At 36.4% G+C, this 24,728-nt stretch overlaps 1 protein-coding gene and 1 long non-coding RNA gene across 7 annotated transcripts in view; one reads left to right on the forward strand and one right to left on the reverse strand.

The window, feature by feature from the left end:
* UBR3 (ubiquitin protein ligase E3 component n-recognin 3) overlaps positions 1 to 24,728 on the forward strand; it is a 263,885-nt gene that overhangs the window by 227,148 nt on the left and 12,009 nt on the right. For all 4 annotated transcript variants that reach the window (XM_055289670.1, XM_055289672.1, XM_063644665.1 and 1 more), the window contains exons 33-35: positions 7,331 to 7,455; positions 14,012 to 14,119; positions 14,251 to 14,376. In XM_055289670.1, the coding sequence (XP_055145645.1) occupies positions 7,331 to 7,455; positions 14,012 to 14,119; positions 14,251 to 14,376 (359 nt within the window). The remainder of the gene's footprint in view (positions 1 to 7,330; positions 7,456 to 14,011; positions 14,120 to 14,250; positions 14,377 to 24,728) is intronic.
* The window catches only part of LOC129488025 (uncharacterized), an 89,102-nt gene that overhangs the window by 38,177 nt on the left and 26,197 nt on the right, over positions 1 to 24,728 (reverse strand). The window lies entirely within an intron of this gene.

Raw genomic sequence — 24,728 nt, forward strand, 5'->3', positions numbered from 1 at the left:
AATAATTCAGGTTAAAGGTTGATAAGGGAGGGGCACACTGAGGTGTGAACGATATTCTTTAGGATCATTGTGAGGATCATTCTTTAATCACATTTAGCCAATCATCGGGGGTTGCAACCGAACTCCCCTCTCCCTCTTTGCAATTTTACAATACATCCCTTCCCCAGAGCTGACCAGCATCTCTGGACTAGTTTTGGCCAATTCATGGAAGAAGTTCAGTGAGGGTTTTTGTGGCTTCTACTCTACCTTCTAATGTCAGAGGGTCAAAACCTCACCCTGGCATCATGCTGTTGCTGCCATTTGTTGAACACGCAACCCATGAAGAGGGATGAAGCTAAATTGCGCATGTGTGTGTTTCTCCTTTCATAAATACTCATGACTCTTCCTATAGCTTATTGAACATATACACTTAGCCACCCTGTTTAGCATAAATTCCTGACCTCCCTCAAAGGACTTGCTCTTGGCTTATGCTAGAGGCTGTGATTCCCAGTTTGCTGATGGCTAGCCTGCAGGATGCAACCTTTTATGAGAAATAAAGCCCTCCTTTCCAAATTTGTAAACCTTGTGATTCTTCAGTTGACACTGGCAATTTGGATACGCCAAAGAGAAACTAAAGTTCTTTCTTCTAAGTGAAAGGGTGAAAATTCCTGACTTAATAAGGAGAGGAAAAAAATTGTATGCTGAGGTTACCAAGATCTTTGGTAAGAATGAGTCTTCTATCCATGAAATTATGAAGAAGGAAAAAAAAGTTTGTGCTAGTTTCACAATCACACCTTAAATAGTAAAAGTTATGGCCATAGTACAGTAAATAATTTTGAGAGATCACATTTTTATTATAATTGTTCTATTATTGTTAATGTCTTATTGTGTCTAATTTATAAATTAAACTTTATCATAGGTATGTGTGTACAGTTGACCCTTGAACAACACAGAAGCTAAGGGTGTGGTCCCCCTTTACTTCTCCACTTCCCACCCTGCTCCACCATGCAGTTGAATCCACTGCACATATTTTTTGATTTCCCAAAAACTTAACTACTAATAGCCTATTATTGACCAGAAGCCTTACCAATAACACTGTCAATTAACACATAATTTGTATGTTATATGTATTATGTACTTTATTCTCACAATATAAGGCTAGAGAAAAAATTATTAAGAAAATTATAAGAGAAAATACATTTACTATTCATTAAGTGGAAGTGGATCATCATAAAAGTATTCATCCTTGTCATCTTCACGTTGAATAGGCTGAGGAAGAGGAAGGGTTGATCTTACTATCTCAGGGGTGGCAAAAGTGGAAGAAAATCCTTGCATGAGTAGACCTTCACAGTTCAAACTCATCTTGTTACATAGTACTGCAGATGTAGGATTCAGAACTATCTGCAGTTTCAGACATCCCCTGGGGTCTTGGAGTGTATCTCCTGAGGATAAGGGGGGGATTACTATTTCAAAGGGGTTATTTTTTGTTTTTAAGATAGGAGAACTGTGATCCATTCTTAGTAACTCATGATGGTCCTTTACCTTATGTTGCCCTTTCTTAGAAGCCTTTCTATTGGATATCCTTCTTCTCATTGCCATAATGACTTCTCTGTGATTCTGTTTTGATACTTGTCTGACTTGTCTGATTTTTACTGTTGCCCTCTCCAGACTGTCATTTCCTCCAAGACTAGCAGCACCATCTATCCTAATGCCCACTTGGTACATCATATGTTCAGTAAATGCTTTGGGGATACAGTGGATGTGTTAAAAACACAATAGTCTTATTTTATGGTAAATTGCTTATTTTCCATTTTAAAATTCAAGAAAGCTATTACTTTCATTTGAATCTTTAACACTTATATTGTGATCACTTCTATATAATGTTTTTTGAGAATGTTGGCAGTTTATTGGACCCCAAATTCAATTGCCTGAAGTATACTCAAAGGACCAGCATTTACTACCCTATTAGTTGTTAGACAGACTTGGTATCTTTTCTTGGTTCTATGTTGACTAAGGCAAATGAAGTCTTATTAAACCTTTTGGATTCTTCACTCATCAGAGAGAAAATAGACTTGAGTTTATCACACAGAAAAGCACATCACAAATTGCTTTTTCTTGTAGACTAGACTTTTTGGAGAGGGTTAGAGCACATGTAGTTAGTAACTCCAAATCATAAAAGGTAAGACTGAGAAGATTTGATGTCTGCATGTGGTATACACAAAGTGCTTTATGGAAGCAGTGGAATAGTATGTATTTTTACAAAAAATTATCATGGTGATAGGAACAGAATAAAATGTCTGACACCTTCTTCAGATCATGTCCTGTTTACCTGTGTGCTCTTCCCCTAGGGATTTTGTTATTTTAGATATACTCTACCTTGTCTTAAAAGAAACTACAGGTAGTTTGCTTCTAAGGCATTTCAAGTAAGTATTGATCTTCCTTTGTTCATCCTTAGGTATTTTGATAGTTTTTTTTGTAGTTTTTAAACACATTGACTTAGATTAGATATCCAATCCTTTTTTCTCCTTTTTAAATGTTGATAATTGTATTTGAAGGACTTTGTTTTCTGTTTTAATGTTGGTAGTTAGCAGCCTGTTGACCTAATATAAACCTCATGTGAGAGATTCCTTGTTTCTTCTAGGTCCCTAAAAGATGTTGGTGTTACACATGGCAAGCATTCAATAAATAAATATTTGTTAAATGAACAAGTGAATGTGAGAACTTAAGCCTTGACTTTAAATTGCCAGTTAATCATCCATTGGTATCCATGGAGATTGGTTCCACGACCCCCTGCCAATACGAAAATCCACAGATGATCAAGTCCCTTACATAAAATGGTGTAGTATTTGCACATAACCTACACATATCTTCTCATACACTTTAAATCATCTCTAGATTACTTAGTACAATATAAACGTTATATAAATAGTTGTTATACTTTATTTTTTAGGGCATAATGAGAAGGGCAAAAGTCTGTACATGTTTAGTACAGACACAACCATCTATTTTTTTTTTCCAAATACTTTTGATCCATGATTGGTTGAATCCATGGATGAGGAACCCACAGGTACAAAGAACTGACTGTATTTTTTTAAATGATGATAATCAAGACAGACAAATGGACTAAAACCAGAAATTAGTACTTCTCTACAATGAAAAGCTAAAACTATAGTGGCTATCGTTTCTTTTAGTACACTACTTCTATTTTATTTATTTTATTATTATTATTATTATTATTTTTGAGACAGAATTTCACTCTTGTTGCCCAGGCTGGAGTGCAATGGCACCATTATCGGCTCACTGCAAACGCCATCTCTTGGGTTCAAGTGATTTTCCTGCCTCAGCCTTCCAAGTAGCTGGGATTACAGGCACCCACCACCATGCCCAACTAATTTTTTGTATTTTTGGTTGAGACGAGGTTTCACCGTGTTGGCCAGGCTGGTCTCAAACTCCTGACCTCAGGTGATTCACCCACCTCGGCCCCCAAAGTGCTGGGATTACAGGCGAGAGCCGTCGCACCCGGCCACATCACTTCTTTTTAGTAAGAGAAAAAATATATGTATGTATAGTTTAAGAAGAAGCTGTATGTGAGTGGTGTTTCTACACAATGTAAATGACTTTCTGGTTAGGATGTTTTTGTTTGTACTTAATAGACAAATTCTGTAATGTCTGTCACTTATTAAAATATTTAATTAAATGATGGAATTTTTTTTGACTTCAATGGCACCATCCTTTCCTGGTTCTTCTACTGTCTCATTTCCTACTCATTTTCAGGCTCTTTTTAAATGAATTGTTCTTTATTTCCTGTCCTCTTCCTTCACAATTTTATCTTTTTTCCCATAGCTTTAACTATACGTATTATCTGATGATTCCCAAATCTCTAGCTTTAGACTACAACTCCCCAGTGAGTTCCAGACTTGAATTTTTAGACATGCCTCAAACTCAGTATATATAATGTTAATTTTCTACCTATCCAAGCCTGCTCTCATCTTCTGTTTTACATTTTAGTCAATGCTGCTACCATCTATGAGATACCACCATCACCATCTGCCTCCAAAGGTCCACGAAATCCTGTAATTTCTGTCATCTAAATATTTTTCTAATATGACTCATTCTGATTGTTGACTCATTGTTTTTCCTTAGTTCTGGGCATCCTGAAACTGTATGGAGGTTCCTCAAAAAACTAAAATAGAACTACTGTATCATCCAGTAGTCCCACTTCTGGGTGTATATCCTAAGGAAGTAAAATTAGTATCTCAGAGACACATCTGCACTCCAGTCCCATGTTCATTGTGGCTTTAATCACAGTAGCCAAGATATGGAAACCACCTAAGTGTCTGTCAATGGATGAATAAAGATAATGTGGCATATAAGTACACTGGGACATTATTTAGCCTTAAAAAAGAAGGAAATCTTGCCATTTGCGACAGCATGGATGAACCCATAGGACATTATGCTAAATGAAATAAGCCGCAAAGAGAGAAATACTGCATGATCTCACATGTGGAATCTAAACAAGTCAAAATAGAGAGTAGGAAGGTGGTTCACATGGGACAGGGAGGTGGGGAAAATGGGGAGATGTTGGCTAATGGGTGTGCACTTTCAGTTATAAGATGAATAAGTTCTGGAGATCTAATATACAACATGGTGACTATAGCTGTAATATTCTCTTATATACTTAAAAGGTAATAAGCAAAGAGATCTTAAGTATTCTCAGCACGCACACATACACACAGACACATGTAACTATATGGGATGATGAATATGTTAGTTAACTTGATTGTGACCATCATTGCACGATGTATGCTTATATCAAAACTACATTGTCTACCTTCAATAATATAACTTTTGTCATTTATACCTCAGTAAAGCTGGAGGAAAAATAAAAGATCATTCTGGCTGCATAAGGAAAGTAGATTGCAGGGGGCTGAGAGGTGATACAGATAAACTACTGTGCTGGAAAGAATTAACATAGAAGGCCTGATTGCTGTCCTTTGAAAGGCCTGCTTGCAAGGTTAGGACTTGACTAGCGTCTGGGAACTTGGATTTCAGGAGGGGTCCCACCATTCCCAGAATTGATAAGAGTGGCACACTATGCGTAAACTGTACAAAGAGTTTATGCTGAATATACCTGCTTTCCTCTTGAGAGTCTGGAATTTTGGTATGTACTAGGAAGAGAGTACCTGCATGACCCCAGTAAAAACCTTGGGCACTGAGTCTCTAATGACATCCCCTGGTATCCATTTGCTACATGCCATCACAGCTGGTTGTTGCTGGGGGAGTTTAGCACATCCTGTGTGGTTCTACTGGAAGAAGACTCTGGAAGTTTCCTCTGGACTTCACCCAATGTGCCTTTTCCCTTTGCTGATTTTCACTTTTATCGTTTTGCAGTCATAAGTCATAACAGCTATGAGTATGACTCTGTACTCAGTCTTATAAGTCCTCCTAGTGGATCATCAAACCTGGCAGTGGTCTTGGGGACCCCCAACACAGCCAGTTTGGCTGGGATTATAGGTCTAGGCAAGAAAGGATGGAAGTCTAATCCAGGGTGTTGAAACTGACTTGAGAAATATTTAAAAAGTAGAATAAACAGGACTTGGTGATTATTTTAATGGGGAAATTGTCAAGAATATCTGCAAGTTTCTGACTCCAGCAACAGCAACTGATTAAATGGTAGTATCCATTTACTAGGGGAGGAGTATAATATAATAGAAGGAACACTGAACCTGAAGAAAAATGATCTATATGGATTCAAGTTCAGACCTGGGTGCTTATTAGCTTTGATATCACAAGCACATCTTTCTGAAGCTCAGTTATCCAGTTGAGACTGTTTTGAGGATTGAATGAGACACTTGAAGAAAATTGCTAAGTTATTAGGTAAATATAAATGTTAATTATCAATATTAAAGCTTCCATTTATTAAGTACCTAATATGTGCCAGAAGCTACCAGGCACTTTACATATTGTTACTACTATTTCATATTACTATAGTTTTTTATTTTTATCTTTATTTGAGACAGGCTGTCACTCCATTGCCCAGACTGGAGTTAAGTGGAGTGATCTTGGATTACTATAGCCTTCACCTTCTGAGCTCAAGTGATCCTCTGCCTCCCGAGTAGCTAGGATAACAGGTGCTTGTCACCACATCCAGCTTGCTTTTTTTTTTTTTTTTTTTTTTTTGGAGACAGAGTCTCACACTGTTGCCTGGGCTGGAGTGCAATGGCACAATCTTGGCTCACTGCAACCTCTGCCTCCCGGGCTCAAGCGATTCTCCTGCCTCAGCCTCCCAAGTAGCTGATATTACAGGCACCCGCCACCATGCCTAGCTTATTTTTTGTATTTTTTAGTAGAGACAGGGTTTCACTATGTTGGCCAGGCTGGTCTCAAACTCCTGACCTTGTGATCCGCCCACCTCAGCCTCCCAAAGTGCTGGGATTACAGGCATGAGCTACTGTGCCTGGCCACACCCAGCTATTTTAAAAAATTTTTGTAGAGATGGGGTCTTTCTGTGTTGCCCAGGCTTATTGCTATAGTTTTCATTAAATTCTGAAGCCAAATTAGTAACCTAAACATCAAGATTTCTTTTTTTTTTAACTTTATAAGATTTATATCATATTCCATATAATACTATCCTTATTAAGATGTATATCATATAGGGGTAGATGCTGTGTTGGTTTTAAACATTGAGACTCCCAAACATTGTTATTGAGCATGTGAAGCCCAGGAAGGGCATTTGCCAGGGTTCCACAGCTATTCCAAGGTTGAATGGCATTAGCACTCTGGTCTTCTGAAAGAGAGCACCCTTTCCACTATGCTGAGTACATCTCATTTATATGTTCTTTGGATGAATAGAGGAATTTTGCTTTCATAATTTCAGATCTGTTGGGCAGCAAATATAATAGTACATTATAATTTCAGACTCTCATGTCTCTAACCCCAGCTCTTTGGGAGGCTGCAGTGGGAGGATTGCTTGAGCCCAAGGAATTTGAGACTAGCCTGGGCAACACAGGGAGGCCCCACCTCTACAAAAAATAAAAAACTAATCAGGCATAGTGGCACATGCCTGTAGTCCCAGCTACTGTTGGGCGGGGCGCATTACAGGCCAAGATGAGAGGATCGCTTGAGCTTGGGAGGTCGAGGCTTCAGTAAACTGTGATCACGCCACTGCACTCCAGGTACCACACTGCCTGGGTGACAGACTGAGACCTTGTCTCAAAAACAAACAAACAAACTATTAAGTGTTGAAAACAAAAACCAATTACATATGCAAGGAAAGGCATATATTTGTAAAACTATCTTGAGTACAAAATATCTAGATTCCAAAGGAATAATGATTTTTTTTCTCTTGCAGACCACTTTACCTGCATTGTGAAGGTACTTTTTACCCTGCTGTACACACAGGCTCTTGCAGCACTCTCAGTTAAATGCAGCGAAGAAGATAGGTCAGCCTGGAAACACGCGGGAGCTCTCAAAAAGGTTAGTTCTCTTTCTAAATTTGTCATTTAGCAGGTAGGTGAAGTCATTTAAGCTGGGGATATTGAATGAATAAGAGTAGGTGTTACAAAATGAGTTACTGATATTTTAATTGTATTTTGAGCACCTACAGGCTAAAAAACGTTTAAAATGTTTTCATTAAACAATGAGGCCTTCTATATCTGTCTCTAAACCTCATGCTTTTATCCCTTTATATTATATTTGAGCAGTTTTGTTTTGCTTTTTCTGTAAGCCTTGAACTTAGAGAAGTTATAAAAATTGTGCTAACACAGTGAGCACATGATAAAATATCTGCAGACTTATTTGCCACTTTTTCTTTTTGTCCCTATCCCCAATCACAATCCAAAGATAGCTTTAAAGATAGCTTTTGATGTACCACTTCTCAATTTAAAATCCTAGTCTTTTCTTTCTTTCTTTTTTTTTTTTTTTTTTTTTTGAGGCAGACTCTCTGTCACCTAGGCTGGAGTGCAGTGGCGTAATCTCGGCTCACTGCAACCTCTGCCTCCTGGGTTCAAGCAATTCTCTTGCCTCAGTCTTCTGAGTAGCTGGGACTACAGGCGCCTGCCACCATGCCCGGCTAATTTTTGTATTTTTAGTAGAGACAGGGTTTCACCATGTTGGCCAGGCTGGTCTCGAACTCCTGACCTTGTGATCCGCCCACCTCAGCCTCCCAAAGTGCTGGGATTACAGGCGTGAGCCTCCGCGCCCGGCCAGTCCTAGCCTTTTCTTAATTATGTGTCTTGAAATATTACCTTTTTTCATGTTAGAATATATACAAGTTCTTAGCAAACTCAAAGGAACTCAGTTTAAGCTAAATTATGCAAACTGTTTAGAAAAATTATGCTAAATGTAAGTACTTTCAGTAGCTTGAGAACAAATGAGATACTATAGGGTTATAGAACCGAAGAACTGACTGAGTGGTTCAGCTTAGAGATAGATAAAAGAAGAAAATTGCTTCAGTGTTTATTTGTAGAAGTTGGTAGGAAAAAATAATAGGTATAGTGTAAATTGAACCTTTTGATTGGCTCACAGAGTCTTAAGGGGTTTTTAAACGTCATTAAAACTTTTTTTGTTGAAATCATATCTACTTGTATCAAAGGAGAGAGAACCAATTATAAATACATGAAATATATTCAATATAACCTTCACTGTTATCATCAGTTTACTCTCATATCACGATTATGTGTACATTTAATATCGTATCATCACAGAGTTCACTATGTCTTAATTATGGGTTAAGGATAATTATGTATTATGTGTCAGTTGGCTATCAAACCCAAGTACAAGGCCAATCTCCTGCCACTAAATAGAGATGTTACTTTTTTAGTCAAAACATAACTGTCTAAGCCTCAGCTTTCTCAAAGGTAAATGAAAGGTTCGGACCATATGATTTATAAGGTCACTTCTATTTCAATTCTGTTATTCTAAATTCTCAAAATGAATTTCTGTCTTTCTTGAAAGATTTTTTTCCCCTTGTTGCTGGTTAATTCTTGGACAGTTTTTCTTTTTGTAATTATCTTTAGTTTTTTCTTTTTTTTTTGAGACAGAGTCTCATTGTCACCCAGGCTGTAGTGCAATGGTATGATCAGGGCTCACTGCAGCCTCAACCTCCTGGGCCCCAAGAGATCCTCCCACCTCAGCCCCGATGAGTAGTTGGGGCTACAGGCTTGTGCCACCAGGCACGGCTGATATTTTGTATTTTTAGTAGAGCTGGGGTTTTACCATGTTGTCCAGGCTGGTCTCGAATTCCTGGACTCAAGGTAATCCACCTGCCTTGGCCTCCCAAAGTGCTGGGATTACAGGCGTGAGCCACCTTGCCTGGCGTATTTTTCCTAAATATTCTTTTAATTTTTCTGACTGCGATGTAATCTGATATTTGGATTGTTAGTGTTCAGATAGTATTCAAATCAGGTATATTAGGTTTCTGTGCTGTGTCATTATTTAAATATGTTTCCTTAGTCAGCTGTCTAATCATGAAAAATAACACATTTAAGAAATTTGCTAATTTGGGTCTAACTCTTTACAATTGTAAATCTATGAAGGGAGGAACATGATGTAATGTAGGTAACTGGTCCAGTTTTTTTTGAACCTCATAATTGTTAGTTATTTTTAAAAAACACTTAATAAAATACTTTATATGAGACAGAGTCTTATCAGAACATTAATTAGAAGTATATTGGCTTATAGCCATATAAATATATATTCGTGTATTAGTTTATAGCTATATAAATATATAATTTTCTTTAGTGAAAGAAAATTAAAAATTATAGTAGTCTGTAGGTTGGTTTACTACATGTTATTAGCTTTTTCTATAATAGACATAAACATTTAGATACATAGCAGTTTGTAAATGCCTGTAATACCAACAACTATACTGTAATACACTATTTTATGTTAGGAACTTGATCTGTGGATTTTGGTTTCCAAAGGGGGGTTCCTGGAACCCATCCATCATGGAAACTGGGAGACAGCCATATTTATGAGTGATGAAATATACCACTGTAACCTCTGTAACTACTTAGATTTCTGCATCATTGATTACTCTTTTTCTTCACTTCCTTCTTTATGTCTTCTCTCACCCCTTTCCTTCCTTTCTTCATTGAATTTCACTTACTTGCTTCATCTCTTTAATTGCTTATGTTTGGCATAATAATTGTAATGAAAACGTATTTTTGCCAGATCTAATCTGGCCTACAGTAGTAAAAATATTGGTATTATATATTTTTTGAAGGGGTGTTAATTTGATAGTGAGATTTAGTTCTGAAAAAGTCATCATTCCAGTTAGTGTAAATCGTACTTTTTTGGTCAATGGAATTTCTGCTAAGAGTCTTTATACTAGAATTTCTTTTCTTTTTTCTTTCCTTCCTTCCTTTTCCTTTCTTTCTTTTCTTTTCTTCCTTTTTTTTTTTTGACAGGGTCTCACTCTATGGCCCACGTTGGAGTGCAGTGGCATGATCATGGCTCACTGCAACCTCAAACTCCTGGGCTCAATCGATCCTCCCACCTCAGCCTCTGAAGTAGCTAGGACTACAGGTGCACACCACCACACCTGGCTAACTTTCCCATTTTTTGTGGAGAGGAAGTCTTGCTGTGTTGCCCAGGCTGGTCTTGAACTCCAGGCCTCAAGCAATCCTCCCACCTTGGCCTCCCAAAGTGCTGGAATTACAGGCATGAGCCACCATACCCAGCCTACTAGAATTTCTTAGTCTGAGATCTTTGGATAGGTTTTGTTGTTTTGTTTGCTGGGGTGTGGTATCATAGCATCCAAAATATATTGAAATCAAAAACTTTAAGAAATACTATATTTAGACAAAGTATTCTACCCAGCACAGACTCTCTTGCATCTCTCGACCCTTGATCCTTTTTTAAATTTAACCCACATACTTTTGCCACCTCCCCCTTAGGATTATTCTTATCTCGATTCTAGGTCTTTCATCCATGTTCTCAGAAATCATCTTTCTTAAGCTTCATGAACCTACTTTTTCGTTTATTCAAAGATTGCCTATATAAAATATTTTTCTTAATACTTTGTATTGTGAAGAAGTCTCAATACAAAGCAGTGAACATTACATTATATTTAACTTTCTGATATGATATAAAACTTGCTATGTGTAAAATAAATGCTCAAATTGTATTTGTTAATAATGACTTAAAAGTCAGTTATCACTCAGTGACTTACTTAGCTGATCTGAACAGAAATACTCTTCTGTTGTACTCTTTGAATCTTTTACTCAGAAAAGTATATTGAATTTAGGAAGCTTTTAGACTGAATTGTACATTTAGAGGAACTTAACCATGCCACATTGATTAATAAATAGCAAATCTATGGTAGTATTTTGACTTTTCTACAAATCTATGGTAGTGTTTTGAGTTTAGGTGTACTCTGCCTATTTAAGAGATAATTTACTTAAATAAATTTTAAAAACATGATACATTGCTGTTTTGATATTTAGTGGGATATTGATTCTTGTGAATTATATGTAATCTATAGGTCAGTATATTTAGCAAGTAATCATACTCGTGATTAATCAGGTAAGGATGGGGTGAGTCACATTATATAAGGAGAACCACTGCAGAGTCAGAGTCATTTTTATAGTTTAGAATCAGGACATAATACTACATGGCTGAGTGAATATGGCAGAAAGCACAGGAGTAATTTAAAGATAATGCAAAGAACTGATGATCAGAAGAGGCACACCCAAGCAAGTTCCAAGGTCCAATACTCCAAAACTTCAGTATTACCAAAATAAATTTCATCAGTTAATTAGCAGGTATTTCTTGCTCAGATTTTTGTTATGCAGAGGGATACATGGGAAATAAAAAGCATAGTTCATGATATTTTGGAATTTACAGTCTAGTTGGAAAGAGCACAGTAACATGAATGAAACAATGAGGAACTATAGAAAGACCAAATGTCATCCAATAATAAATTCTCTGATCCAAACTATCAGTGCCTTAAAAGTTTAGGTTAAACTTATATTCTGTGGTGTTTATCCCTTCCTATATTTTAGGATTTTAAAAGTATAGTTAATAAGTAGAATAAAGGACATCATAGCAGTTCTGACATTATCCCAATTTACATTTTATGGTAATTTGCATGTTATACTTTCTATTTCAGTGAATATAAAAAGAAGTGCATTTCTTTTTTTTTTTCTTTTTTTTATTATTATACTTGAAGTTTTAGGGTACATGTGCACAATGTGCAGGTTTGTTACATATGTATCCATGTGCCATGTTGGTGTGCTGCACCCATTAACTCGTCATTTAGCATTAGGTTTATCTCCTAATGCTGTCCCTCCCCCCTCCCCCCACCCCACAACAGTCCCTGGAGTGTGATGTTCCCCTTCCTGTGTCCATGTGTTCTCATTGTTCAATTCCCACCTATGAGTGAGAACATGCGGTGTTTGGTTTTTTGTCCTTGGGATAGTTTACTGAGAATGATGGTTTCCAGTTTCATCCACGTCCCTATAAAGGACATGAACTCATCATTTTTTATGGCTGCATAGTATTCCATGGTGTATATGTGCCACATTTTCTTAATCCAGTCTATTGTTGTTGGACATTTGGGTTGGTTCCAAGTCTTTGCTATTGTGAATAGTGCCGCAATAAACATACGTGTGCATGTGTCTTTATAGCAGCATGATTAATAGTCCTTTGGGTATATACCCAGTAATGGGATGGCTGGGTCAAATGGTATTTCTAGTTCTAGATCCCTGAGAATCGCCACACTGACTTCCACAATGGTTGAACTAGTTTACAGTCCCACCAACAGTGTAAAAGTGTTCCTATTTCTCCACATCCTCTCCAGCACCTGTTGTTTCCTGACTTTTTAATGATGACCATTCTAACTGGTGTGAGATGGTCTCTCATTGTGGTTTTGATTTGCATTTCTCTGATGGCCAGTGATGATGAGCATTTTTTCATGTGTTTTTTGGCTGCATAAATGTCTTCTTTTGAGAAGTGTCTGTTCATGTCCTTCGCCCACTTTTTGATGGGGTTGTTTTTTTCTTGTAAATTTGTTTGAGTTCATTGTAGATTCTGGATATTAGCCCTTTGTCAGATGAGTAGGTTGCGAAAATTTTCTCCCATTTTGTAGGTTGCCTGTTCACTCTGATGGTAGTTTCTTTTGCTGTGCAGAAGCTCTTTAGTTTAATTAGATCCCATTTGTCAATTTTGGCTTTTGTTGCCATTGCTTTTGATGTTTTAGACATGAAGTCCTTGCTCATTTCTTTATGTATAAAGATTTTGACATAAATTTGAGTTTATAAAAAGCCATTATTTTTTCTTTCTGATAAAAATGGAAGTAGTCACTAAGATCAACTTGTAGACTGTTACTTAATGTCATTATCTGCATATTCTGTAATAAATATATTGTCCTATTTTATTTTTATGGTGTATTATTTTAATAAATTCTCAAAGACATTTGAGGGAAATTGTAAATGAAAAAAATTTGTGGTCTGTTTTTTTCTATTGTATGCATATGTTATATGCATATATTATACCACTATAATGACTATTTTTTTTTTAATTTGGCTCTTTTCACATTGTAAATATTTTTTGTACAGCTTAAATTTGCCACATTCGCTGCTTAGAAAATGTTTTTTAAGTTGGTATTCCATTTTTTAGGTAACTCCCTCACTCTTGCTGGTCATTTCTAGTTTCTTGGTTAATAGTGCTATAATGGATGTCTTGTACATATAGCTATTTTTTTTTCTTTCGGATTATATCCCTGGAAAGAATTCCCAGTGGTGGGAATTACTTTGTCAAAAAACATGATTTACATATGTTTATTTACATATAATTATGTAATTTATATGCTGTCTTTTAAAGAAGTATTGGAATAGCTTTGACCACCTACCCAGTTTCATTGTGAATCCAGAGGTGTACATACAGTTTTACCCAAATTTTGAAGAATTGAAGCTCATATGCCTGAAAAATAATATAATCACAGTTTTACTCTACTCATTAAAAAGTACTTCCAATGTAAATTTTTTATAATTTTCAATGACCAGTGTAACCAATATTTTAATTTTTTCAGAGTACATGTGATGCAGAAAAGTCTTATGAAGTATTACTGAGCTTTGTGATAAGTGAACTATTTAAAGGAAAGTTATACCATGAAGAAGGAACTCAGGAATGTGCAATGGTATGCTTTTGCAAAAATCAGATGTAGTGGTTATTTAGTAAAAAATTTACATTTTCTTGCCATGATGAATGTAATTTTTAAAAACTCTTTACTGTAGACTGACTTGTTCAAATTTTCTTTTTTAACTTTAGGTTAACTCTATTGCTTGGTCTCCTGAATCCATGGAAAAATACTTACAGGACTTCTGCTTACCTTTTCTCAGAATCACCAGCCTTCTTCAGCACCACCTTTTTGGGGAAGATTTACCTAGCTGCCAGGTAGGTAATTTGGGATATGTAGGAGGGAGCTTTTTTTTTTTTTTTTTGAGACGGAGTCTTGCTCTGTCCCCCAGGCTGGAGTGCAGTGGCGCGATCTCGGCTCACTGCAAGCTCCGCCTCCTGGGTTCACGCCATTCTCCTGCCTCAGCCTCCCAAGTAGCTGGGACTACAGGCGCCTGCCAACACGCCCGGCTAATTTTTTGTATTTTTAGTAGAGACGGGGTTTCACCGTGTTAGCCAGGATGGTCTCGATCTCCTGACCTCGTGATCCACCCGCCTCGGCCTCCCAAAGTGCTGGGATTACAGGCTTGAGCCACCGTGCCCGGCTTTTTTTTTTTTTTTTTTTTTTAGTTGGAGTCTCTGTTGCCCAGACTGGAGTGCAGTGGCACAATCTTGGCTTACTGCAACCTCCGCCTCCCAGGTTCAAGCGATCCTCCTCCCTCAGCCCCCCTAGTAACTGGGATTACAGGCACACACCACCATGCCCAGCTAATTTTTGTATTTGTAGTACAGACAGGGTTTCACCACATTGGCCAGGCTGGTCTCAAACTCCTGACCTCAGGTGATCTGCCTGCCTCGGCCTCCCAAAATGCTGGAATTACAGGCATGAGCCACCGCACCAGCCAAGCCTTGTTTTTATAATAAGCTATTTTGTTTTAAATATACTGGTATATAGTGTAGTACATATGTAACTGTCATATGACTATATGTTAATCTAGTTTAAAGGAATAAATATTTAGGATATTTACTATTTTTGTTGTATTTATTAACATCCACCCATTTTTATGATAATATTACTAATGTTGGATATTTGAGCAGCTTTGGATTAGATCAATGATGATACATTCCAAGTACTTGATGAATAGGACCATAGGATTCAGTTTTATTGACATTTGTATCCCTAACATCATCTGCTTTTAATATTCTTTTAAAAGTTATGTTGGTGAGAAAACTGGTTGAAGATATGACAGCGTTTATAGCAGTATTCAGTTTGTAGCCAGTTGTATTAAAATGGGTGAATGAATTATCACTGGTTTAATCTATTTCATAAAACTGTGGATTGATATGAATGGGCAAGAAAGTGACAGGGTAGGAAACCAGAAGGTAAGTAAACCCAAACTGCTTATAGGAATGTGATCCTGACTTATCTGCCATTCAGTTCTAGGGAATTTGATGTGGAAATTAAACATTTATCATATTTATGGCCTTTGAATCCTGAAGTATATCAGAATTAAGCAGTTTTGTGTTCCCTCTTTCTTAAGTAATTCACCATTACATTAAATAGTTTTGAATTCTTTGGTTTTTATCAAGTGCTTCAAGACAAATGCTGCACATTTGTCACCAAAACATTCTTTTTAGAGTTATAAGATGTTGAACAAATTCTTAGAATAATCATTCATTAGATATTTTCTTTCACAGTTTTTAGATTTTATATTTTAAAAAAGTGTGTTTCTTTCTGGCATATGAGCATCCTCAAGCATGGAGAAGAGTAACCAAACAAAATCAACTTCTTTTACCACCTGTACTTTTTTCACATTTAAAGGCCATTGGCTGTGGTTCTCTCTGTTCTTGTTACCTTATGGCTAATTTTGTCATTTGTTTTTATGAGAGAGTATTTTTTGCCCATAAGTTGGAAAGTATGTGGAGGCAGAAGTTCTTGAGCTGGGCACTGAAAGTTGGTCTGGTGTTTGAGTGTACAGTGATGCTGTAGTGGAATACCACACGTGTTTAGACCAAGAAAGAAATACATTCAATATGGTGCATAAAAAGGAACAGTGTGACATAGTGAAGAAAGATATTAAAATATAGTTGTAATGGATCTTGAATTTCATATGAGGGAATTTGGACCATTTAAAGATGTTAGACAAAAATATGATATGACTCAAATTTTGTTTCAGGATAAAACCTCATTCTAGTATAAGACAGATTGTGAAGAATAGACAGATGGGAAGAGAAAGACCAGTTGGGAAAGGACATACTGGGAATAGAAGAAGCTGGAGAGCGATTAGAGATTTCAGAGATAAAATAGGATTTGACAACTAGTTGAATGTGTGAGAGTTAAGAGAAAAGGAAGAATCATACTATACTTATTTCTTGAGACCGAAAGACATGAACTTTTAGGGAAAACTTAATAGAAGGAGGAAATACAGGGCAGATGCACGGGGGATGGAAGGAAAGTACTTTGTGTATATTCAGATTGAGGGGTAGTTGGACCCTTTAGGTGGACCTGTTCAACTGAAGTGAGAAAAGTGAGATCAGAGCTTTAGATAGAAATTTGTTCTCCTTTTATTTAGTTTCTGTCATCTGTGTAATCTTACTTTGTTTGTGTATACAATAGTACCCCCTTATCTGCGATTTTGCTTTCTGTGGTTTTTGTTACGCATGGTATACTGCAATCTGAAAATATTAAATGAAAAATTCCAGAAAAAAACTATTCATAAGTTTTAAATTGCACACCATTCTGAGTAGCATGATGAAATCTCATGCTGTCTTGTTCGGGACATAAATCCTGTCTCACACTGTCCTACCAGGGACATAAATCATCTTTTTGTCCAGCATATTCATGCTGTCATCTTCCAATATATTTTTCCCACATCGATTTATTTTTCATTGATGAACATCTAGGCTGACTCCAACTCTTTGCTTCCATGGAAAAAAATTAACTGTTGCTATGAACCTAATGTCTTGTATATTTTAATATAAAGATTTCTTTCATATAAAGTTTCTCTGGGCTGTGTACCAGCTGTGGGATTGTTGGAGCCATAGGATACATTCTACCTATTTGTTTTCCTAAATGGCTGCTCAAGGCTTACATTCCCATTTGCAGTGCAAGAGGATTCTTGTTTTTCCCCATATACTTGCCAGCACTTCTTCTTAGCCAGTGTGTAATGTTTGGCAGTCAGTTAAGTACAAAGCATATGCTTATGGTTAATTTAATTTGCATTTCTCTAATTATAAATTCCATTTCATATATTCATATACTTAGCCAGTTAAATTTCCCTCTGTATACTTTCTGTTCCTAGTCTGGCCATTTTTAAAAATTGGGTTTCTGTGATTATCTTCATTCTGTTTTTAAGCATAGTAGATATCTTTTCACTGGCTTTTGTTTAGCCATAGTGTCCTTTGTGGAACAGAAATTTTTCAGTTTAATATTGTTAGAATGATTACCTTTTTCTTTATGACTTGTACTTTTAGAATCTTATTTTAAAAATCATTTTCCATCATATACCCCAGAAATATACACACCTACTATGTACCCACAAAAATTAAAAATTAAAAAAAAATCCTTTTCCAGCCTGCAATTATAAATTTATTTTGTATTTTCTTCTATTATTTTCATAGTTTTATCTTCACGTTTAGATTTTTAATTCAGTCTGGAGTTTATTTTGTGGTGTGGTATGAGGTAAAGCTCTAATTTTTTCTCTATTTGATAAGACAGTTTTTCCAACACTACAAATTATTTATGAAATAATCTAACTTTTTTGGACTGATTTTTCATGGTATCAAGTTTTCACATTTCTGGATTATTATATACTATTAAGCGATTTGCTTCTGTACTAGTAGCAGTTTGTTTTAATTACTGTGGTTTTATTATAGACATTATATCTGATAGTGTGAATGTCCAATTTATTCTTGCTGTCTTTTTGCTTTTTCTAATTTTCTTTTTTTTTTTGCTGTATATGAGCTTTTATTCTTTTTTATTTTTTTGAGACAGAGACTCGCTTTGTCACCCAGGCTGGAGTGCAGTGGCGTGGTCTTGGCTCACTGCAACCTCTATCTCCTGGGTTCAAGCGATTCTCCTACCTCAGCCTTCCAAGTAGCTGGGATTACAGGCATCCACCACCACACCCAGCTAATTTTTGCATTTTTAATAGAGACAGGGTTTCACCATGTTGGCCAGGCTGGTCTCGAACTGTGGACCTCAGGTGATCTGCCCGCCTTGGCCTCCTAAAGTGCTGGGATTACAGGTGTGAGCCACTACACCCAGCCAAGCTTTTATTCTTATATACATTTTTTAATCTGTCAAGTTACTTCCCAAATCCTACAAGATTTTAGTTTGGAATTATCTTCAATTTATAGTTTTAAGACATTGAACATGGTTTATATATTCATTTAGTCAGGTGTTTTAATACTTTTTTGGGGTGGGGGGGGGTTGGGGGAAGACAGTCTCACTCTGTTGCCCAGGCTGGAGTGCAGTGGCACAATCTCAGCTCACTTCAACCTCCACCTCCTGGGTTCAAGCAATTCTTGTGCCTCAGCCTCCCAAGTACCTGGGATTACAGGTGCGCACCACCACACCCAACTAGTTTTTTTGTATTTTTAGTGGAGACAGGGTTTCACCATGTTAGGCAGGCAGGCTGGTCTCGAATTCCTGGCCTCAAGTGATCCACCCCCCTCAGCTCCCAAAGTGTTTGGATTACAACACTTTTTTAATAGAATTTTTTAATTGTCCAAGGCTGGAGCATTTTTTTTATAAAGCTAATTAATTCTAGAGGCTTTATGGTTGTGATTTCTATTTAAATGATATCTTCTGTTACATTATCTGATTAATTTTTACTGGTATGTACGAATACCATTGATTTTTGTATAGTCTTCTGACTGGGCACTTGCCAAAGTTTTTTATTCTAATAATTTGCCTTTTTATTATTTTAGGTTTTCTATATAATTATGATCATATAATCTGAAAATAATATAATATGTCCCATTTTAAGTCTTTATTTCTCTGTTGTCTTAGTGCACATCCAGTACTATTTTGAGCTGTGGAAGTGATAGGTAGTGCCCCACCCCACCCCCCAAAAAAAATGCTTCTACATATCCCGTGCCTTTTTTTTTTTTGCTTTTATTATAAATAGAATCATTTAAGAGTTACGTTTTCTATGTGTTGCTAAAATGTAGAAACTTAATGGAATTTTTGAACATTAATCTTAGACATTTAGCTGTCCTGCTAAATTCAGTTATTCTTTCTAATAGTCTGGAGACTGTTAAGCTTAGCAGTACATTTTTTAATCAAACATTTTGTTAAGCATAGGAAATAATCAAGAATGGTAACTAGTAGATGTTCTAACACAGCAAGCTTGTTCTCCACAGTAATCTATTAGACTTCCTAATTTAGTTAAATATCTTAGTCTAGCACTATTTCTACCACCATGTTAGGACTAATGATAGTAACCTATATAGTTCCCTTATCTTTTCTCTCTTCTTAAATGAATCTGTCTCATTTATTCTCTAACTCTGGAATTCTAAATAGAGCAGCTTCACATAACTTTTAAGTTCCAAAGCATTGTTTGTAAAGTAGTTCGTGTATGTGCATTTTTATTGGAAGAAAATAGTTATAAGATTCTCTCAGGGGCTCATGATTATCTAGCCCCCCCCACCTCCATAAAACTTGAAGAACATTAATATATCTCCTTTTTTTCTTCTTCTGTCAAAATAACTTTCCCATGAAAAATAATGATAGCTAGCATTTACTACACATTGACTACATGCTAAGCACTGTTTAAGTGCTTTGCATTTTAATTCATTTAAACTTCATTATAGGCCAGGTGCAATGGCTCATGCCTATTGTAATCCCAGCACTTTGGGAGGCCGAGGTGGGCGATCACGAGGTCAGGAGATCGAGACCATCCTGGCTAACATGGCAAAACCCCACCTCTACTAAAAATACAAAAATTAGCCGGGCGTGGTGGCGGGTGCCTGTAGTCCCAGCTACTCGGGAGGCTGAGGCAGGAGAATGGCGTGAACCCGGGAGGCAGAGCTGGCAGTGAGCCGAGATCACGCCACCACACTCCAGCCTGGGCGACAGAGCGAGACTCCGTCTCTAAAAATAAAAATAATAATAATAATAATAAACTTCATCATAACTGAGAGGTAGCTGTTATTATCCTTGTTTTGCAGACAAGGAAGCAGGCACACAGAGATGAAGTAGGTTGCTCAAGATTCACACCTCGTAAGTAAAGCAGGCAGAATTTGAAAACATTTAGTTTGAACCCTGACCCTACACTGTTAACATCTGGACCCAGGCTATGCTGTTCTTTGCCACACAAAACATTTTTTGAGTTTCCTATCATAAGCTGGAAAAATGTTGCTATTTTTCTACCATTGGCAGTTCCCATCTTCCCAAGTTATTTTGTGCATTACATGTAAAATAAATTCCCTCTCTCAATAGAGCAAGAAGACATAACAATTGTAAACATATATGCACAAAATAACAGTGCCCCAAATTATATAAACAAATGACAGAATTGAAGGAAGAAGCAGACAAATCTACATTATATTTGGAGACTTCAATGTGCCTTTTTAGTAATCAATAACAAGTAGAGAGCAAATCAACTAGGATAAAAGAGACCTGAACAACACTATTATGACATAACTACATCTATAACTTCTCCAACAAACAGCAGAATATATATTATATACAACTACACATGGAATATCGTTCATTAGAATAAACCATATGTCAAGCCGTATAGTATCAATTTTCAAAGAAGTGAGTTATAAAATGTGTTTTTTGACCACACATAATTAAATTAGAAATTAATAACAGATAGAAAATCGTCAAATCTGTGATAAGCGTCATAATTCTAAGTAATTTGTAGATCAAAGCAGAAATCACAAGGAAATAATTTTTTTTTTTTTTTTTTTTTTTTTTCAGACAGAGTTTCTCTCTGTTGCCCAGGCTCGAGGGCAGTGGTGTGATCTCAGCTGACTGCAACCTCTGTGCCTGGGTTCAAGCAATTCTTCTCCCTCAGCCTCCTGAATAGCAGGGATTACAGGTGCCCAACACCATGCCTGGCTAATTTTTGTATTTTTAGTAGAGATGGGGTTTCATCACGTTGGGCAGGCTGGTCTTGAACTCCTGACCTCAAGTGATCCACCCACCTTGGCCTCCCAAAGTGCTGGGATTACAGGCATGAGCCACCTCACTCAGCCTAGAAAATATTTTTAACTGAGTGAAAATGTAAACACAATATACTGAAATAGTGGGATCCAGCTAAAGCAGTTCTTAGAGGCATATTTATCACTTCAGATACTTTTTTTGAAAAAAGAAGGGCCAGGCACAGTGGCTCTCGTCTGTAATCCCAGCACTTTGGGAGGCCAAGGTGGACAGATCACGAAGTCAGGAGTTTGAGACCAGCCTGGCCAATATGGTAAAACCCCGTCTCTACTAAAATACAAAAATTAGCCGGACATGGTGGCGTGCGCCTGTTTGCCTAGCTACTCAGGAGGCTGAGGCAGGAGAATCACTTGAACTTTGGAGGCAGAAGTTGCAGTGAGCCAAGATTGCGCCACTGCACTCCAGTCTGGGTGACAGAGTAAGACTCTGTCTCAAAAAAATTAAAAAATGAATACATAAAAATTAAAAAGAAGAAAGATCTAAATCATTGTCTAAGTTTCCACCATATGAAGCTGGAAATAGAGCAAATTAGACCTGAAGCAAGTAAAAGAAAAGAAATAATAAAAATCAGAACAGAAATCGATGAAGTTGTAATAGCGAAACAGTAGAGAAAATGAATGAGTCCAAAATCTGGTTCTTTGCAAAGATCAGTAAAATGGATAAACCTAGATGACAGGAGCTCAGCTGAGCTAGAAGAGAGCTGATTGATACGAAAAAAAAGGAGAGGTGGTACAAATTACCAATTTCAGGAATGAAAGAGAAGACATCCATATTGAGCCATAAGAGAATATATAGATAACATTTGCTAACAAATTTGACAACTTAGATAAAATGGTTAAATTTCTTGAAAGATACAAATTACTAAAACTGACTCAAGAAGAAATAGAAAATCTGAATATATGTATATCAAGTAAGAAAATTAATTTAGTTTTCAAACTTATATAATTGTTACGCATCCAGAAAAGAAATATCAAGAACTTTATACCAACAAAGATAACATTGTGGTAAACTCTGTGAGACATTTAAGAAAGAAATTGTACCAATACTCCTGAACCTATTTCAGAAAATAAAGGAAGAAGGAACACTTCTGAACTCAATTTATAAGGCCAGTTTTATCCTGATAGTTGAACGAGGCATTATGAGAAAAACTACAAACCCATGTCTCCCATGAACATAGAAGCAAAAGCCTTCACAAAATATTAGCAACAGAAAGGATAATACACTATAACCAAATGGGTATTTTTCTTTTAGCTTTATTGAGGTACAAGAAATACTTGAGTTATAAATATTAAGGACAAGTAAAAATTATATATATAGTGTACAATATGTAATGTTTTGATATATGTATACATTGTATATGATGACCACAGTCCGGCTAATTAACATATCCATCATCTCACAGTTATCTGTTTTCTCATGAGAACGTTTAAGATCCACTCTGTTAGCAAATTTAAAGTATACAATACAGTGTTATTAAATATAGTCATCATGCTGTACATTACCTCTCCAGAACTTATTCATCTTATAACAGAGTTTGTACCCTTTGGCCAACATCTCCCCATTTCTCCCAGACCCTGGCAACCACCGTTCTACTCTGCTTCTACTTTTTAAGGTTCCAGTGTGAGATCATGCAGTATTTGTCTCTCTGTGACTGGCTTATTTCATTTAACATAATGTCCTTCAGATTCATTCATGTTGTGACAAATTGACAACATTTCCTTCTTAGGTTGAATAATATTTCATGTGTATACAGTCATCCATCGCTATCTGTAGGCGATTTGTTCCAGGAACCCCCCCAGATACTAAGAGCCTTAGATGTTCAAGTCCCTTACATAAAATAGTGTAGTATTTGCTTATAACATATGGACACCCTCCCATATATTTTAAATCATCTCCACCCTAGATTACTTATAATACCTAATATAAATGCTATACGAATAGTTATTATATTGTATTGTTTATTTGTATTTTATTGTTTTTTTTAAATATTTTTGATGTATGGCTGAATACATGGATATGGAACTCATGAATACAGAGGGCTATTTCTTTATTCACTCATCCATCAATGGACACTTAGGTTGATTAATATCTTTGCTATTGTAACTAATGCTGCATTGAACGTGGGCATGACCAAATGGGTTTATCCTGGAATGCACAGTTGGTCCGACAACAAAAGTCAATTAATTTAGTTCACATACTAATTGAATAAATGGGGGGGAAAACCATATGATCGTTTCATTTGTCAAAGAAAAGCATTTAACAAAACCTAATATACTTTCATGGTAAAAACACTCACAAAGCTAGGAATAGAAGGGAATTTTCTCAGCCCGATAAAGAGCATATCAAAAACTCTTAGCTAACATCATACTTAATAATGAAAGACAGGAACAAGATTGGAACGAGACAAGGATGCCTGCCCTCACCACTTTTCAGCATTGTACTAATTCTAGCAAGGCAGGTAGGCAAGAAAAAGATTAAAAAAGACATTCAGATTGGAAAGGAAGAGGTAAAATAGTTTGTTTGCAAATAAAATGACCTTACCTCTAGAACACCATGAGGAATCTCCAAAGAAACCTATTAGAGCTAATAAACAAGTTCAGCAAGGTTGTAGGATACAAGATAGATGTACAAACATCTCATTGTATTTCTATACACCAGCAGTGAGCAATCTGAAAATGAAATTAATAACAATTCAAATTACAATGGGGTGATGAAAATATTGTGGAATTAGATACTGGCAAGGCTTGCACAATTTCATGAATATACTGAGAACCACTGAATTGTGTATATTAAAAGAGTAACATTTATGGTATGTGACTTACACCTAAAATTTTTTTCTAGCTGTGTGAAAAAAAGACTTGTATCCAGAATGTGTCAAAAATTCTTTTAACTCAAGTGTAAGAAAACAAAAACCCAACACAGAAGTGGGCAAAACACTTGAATAGATACTTCTTAAGAGAATATGTATGAATGGCTAACAAGTAGATGAAAAGATACTCAACATCCTTGTTCATTAGAGAAGTACCAATTAATATCACAAGTGATAACACCAAGTGTTGGCGAGGATTTGAAGTCCTAGAAGTCTTGTTTATTACCAATAGGAATGCAAAATGGTATAGTCAATTTGGAAAAAGTTTGGCAGTTTTTAAAAATATTAAGCATATGCTTACTGTACAACCCAGCAGTTCTGCTAAGTATCAACTGGAAGAAATGAAAACATATGTCTTCATTTAGACTTCTAAATGAACGTTCATAATAGCCAAATTCATAGTCAAAACCTGGAAACAACCATCAACATGTGAATGCATGAACAAAATGTGGTATAACATGAATGGGTCTCAAAATAAGTGAAAGAGGCCAGGTACAAAAGATTACATCCTGTATGATTTTAATAGTAGCAATATCAGTGGCTGTTTGGGTCCAAAGAGTAGGGGCCAGGATTGACTGCATAGGAACA

Source organism: Symphalangus syndactylus, chromosome 8 (genome assembly GCF_028878055.3).
Source record: "Symphalangus syndactylus isolate Jambi chromosome 8, NHGRI_mSymSyn1-v2.1_pri, whole genome shotgun sequence".
Taxonomy (NCBI): Eukaryota; Metazoa; Chordata; class Mammalia; order Primates; family Hylobatidae; genus Symphalangus; species Symphalangus syndactylus.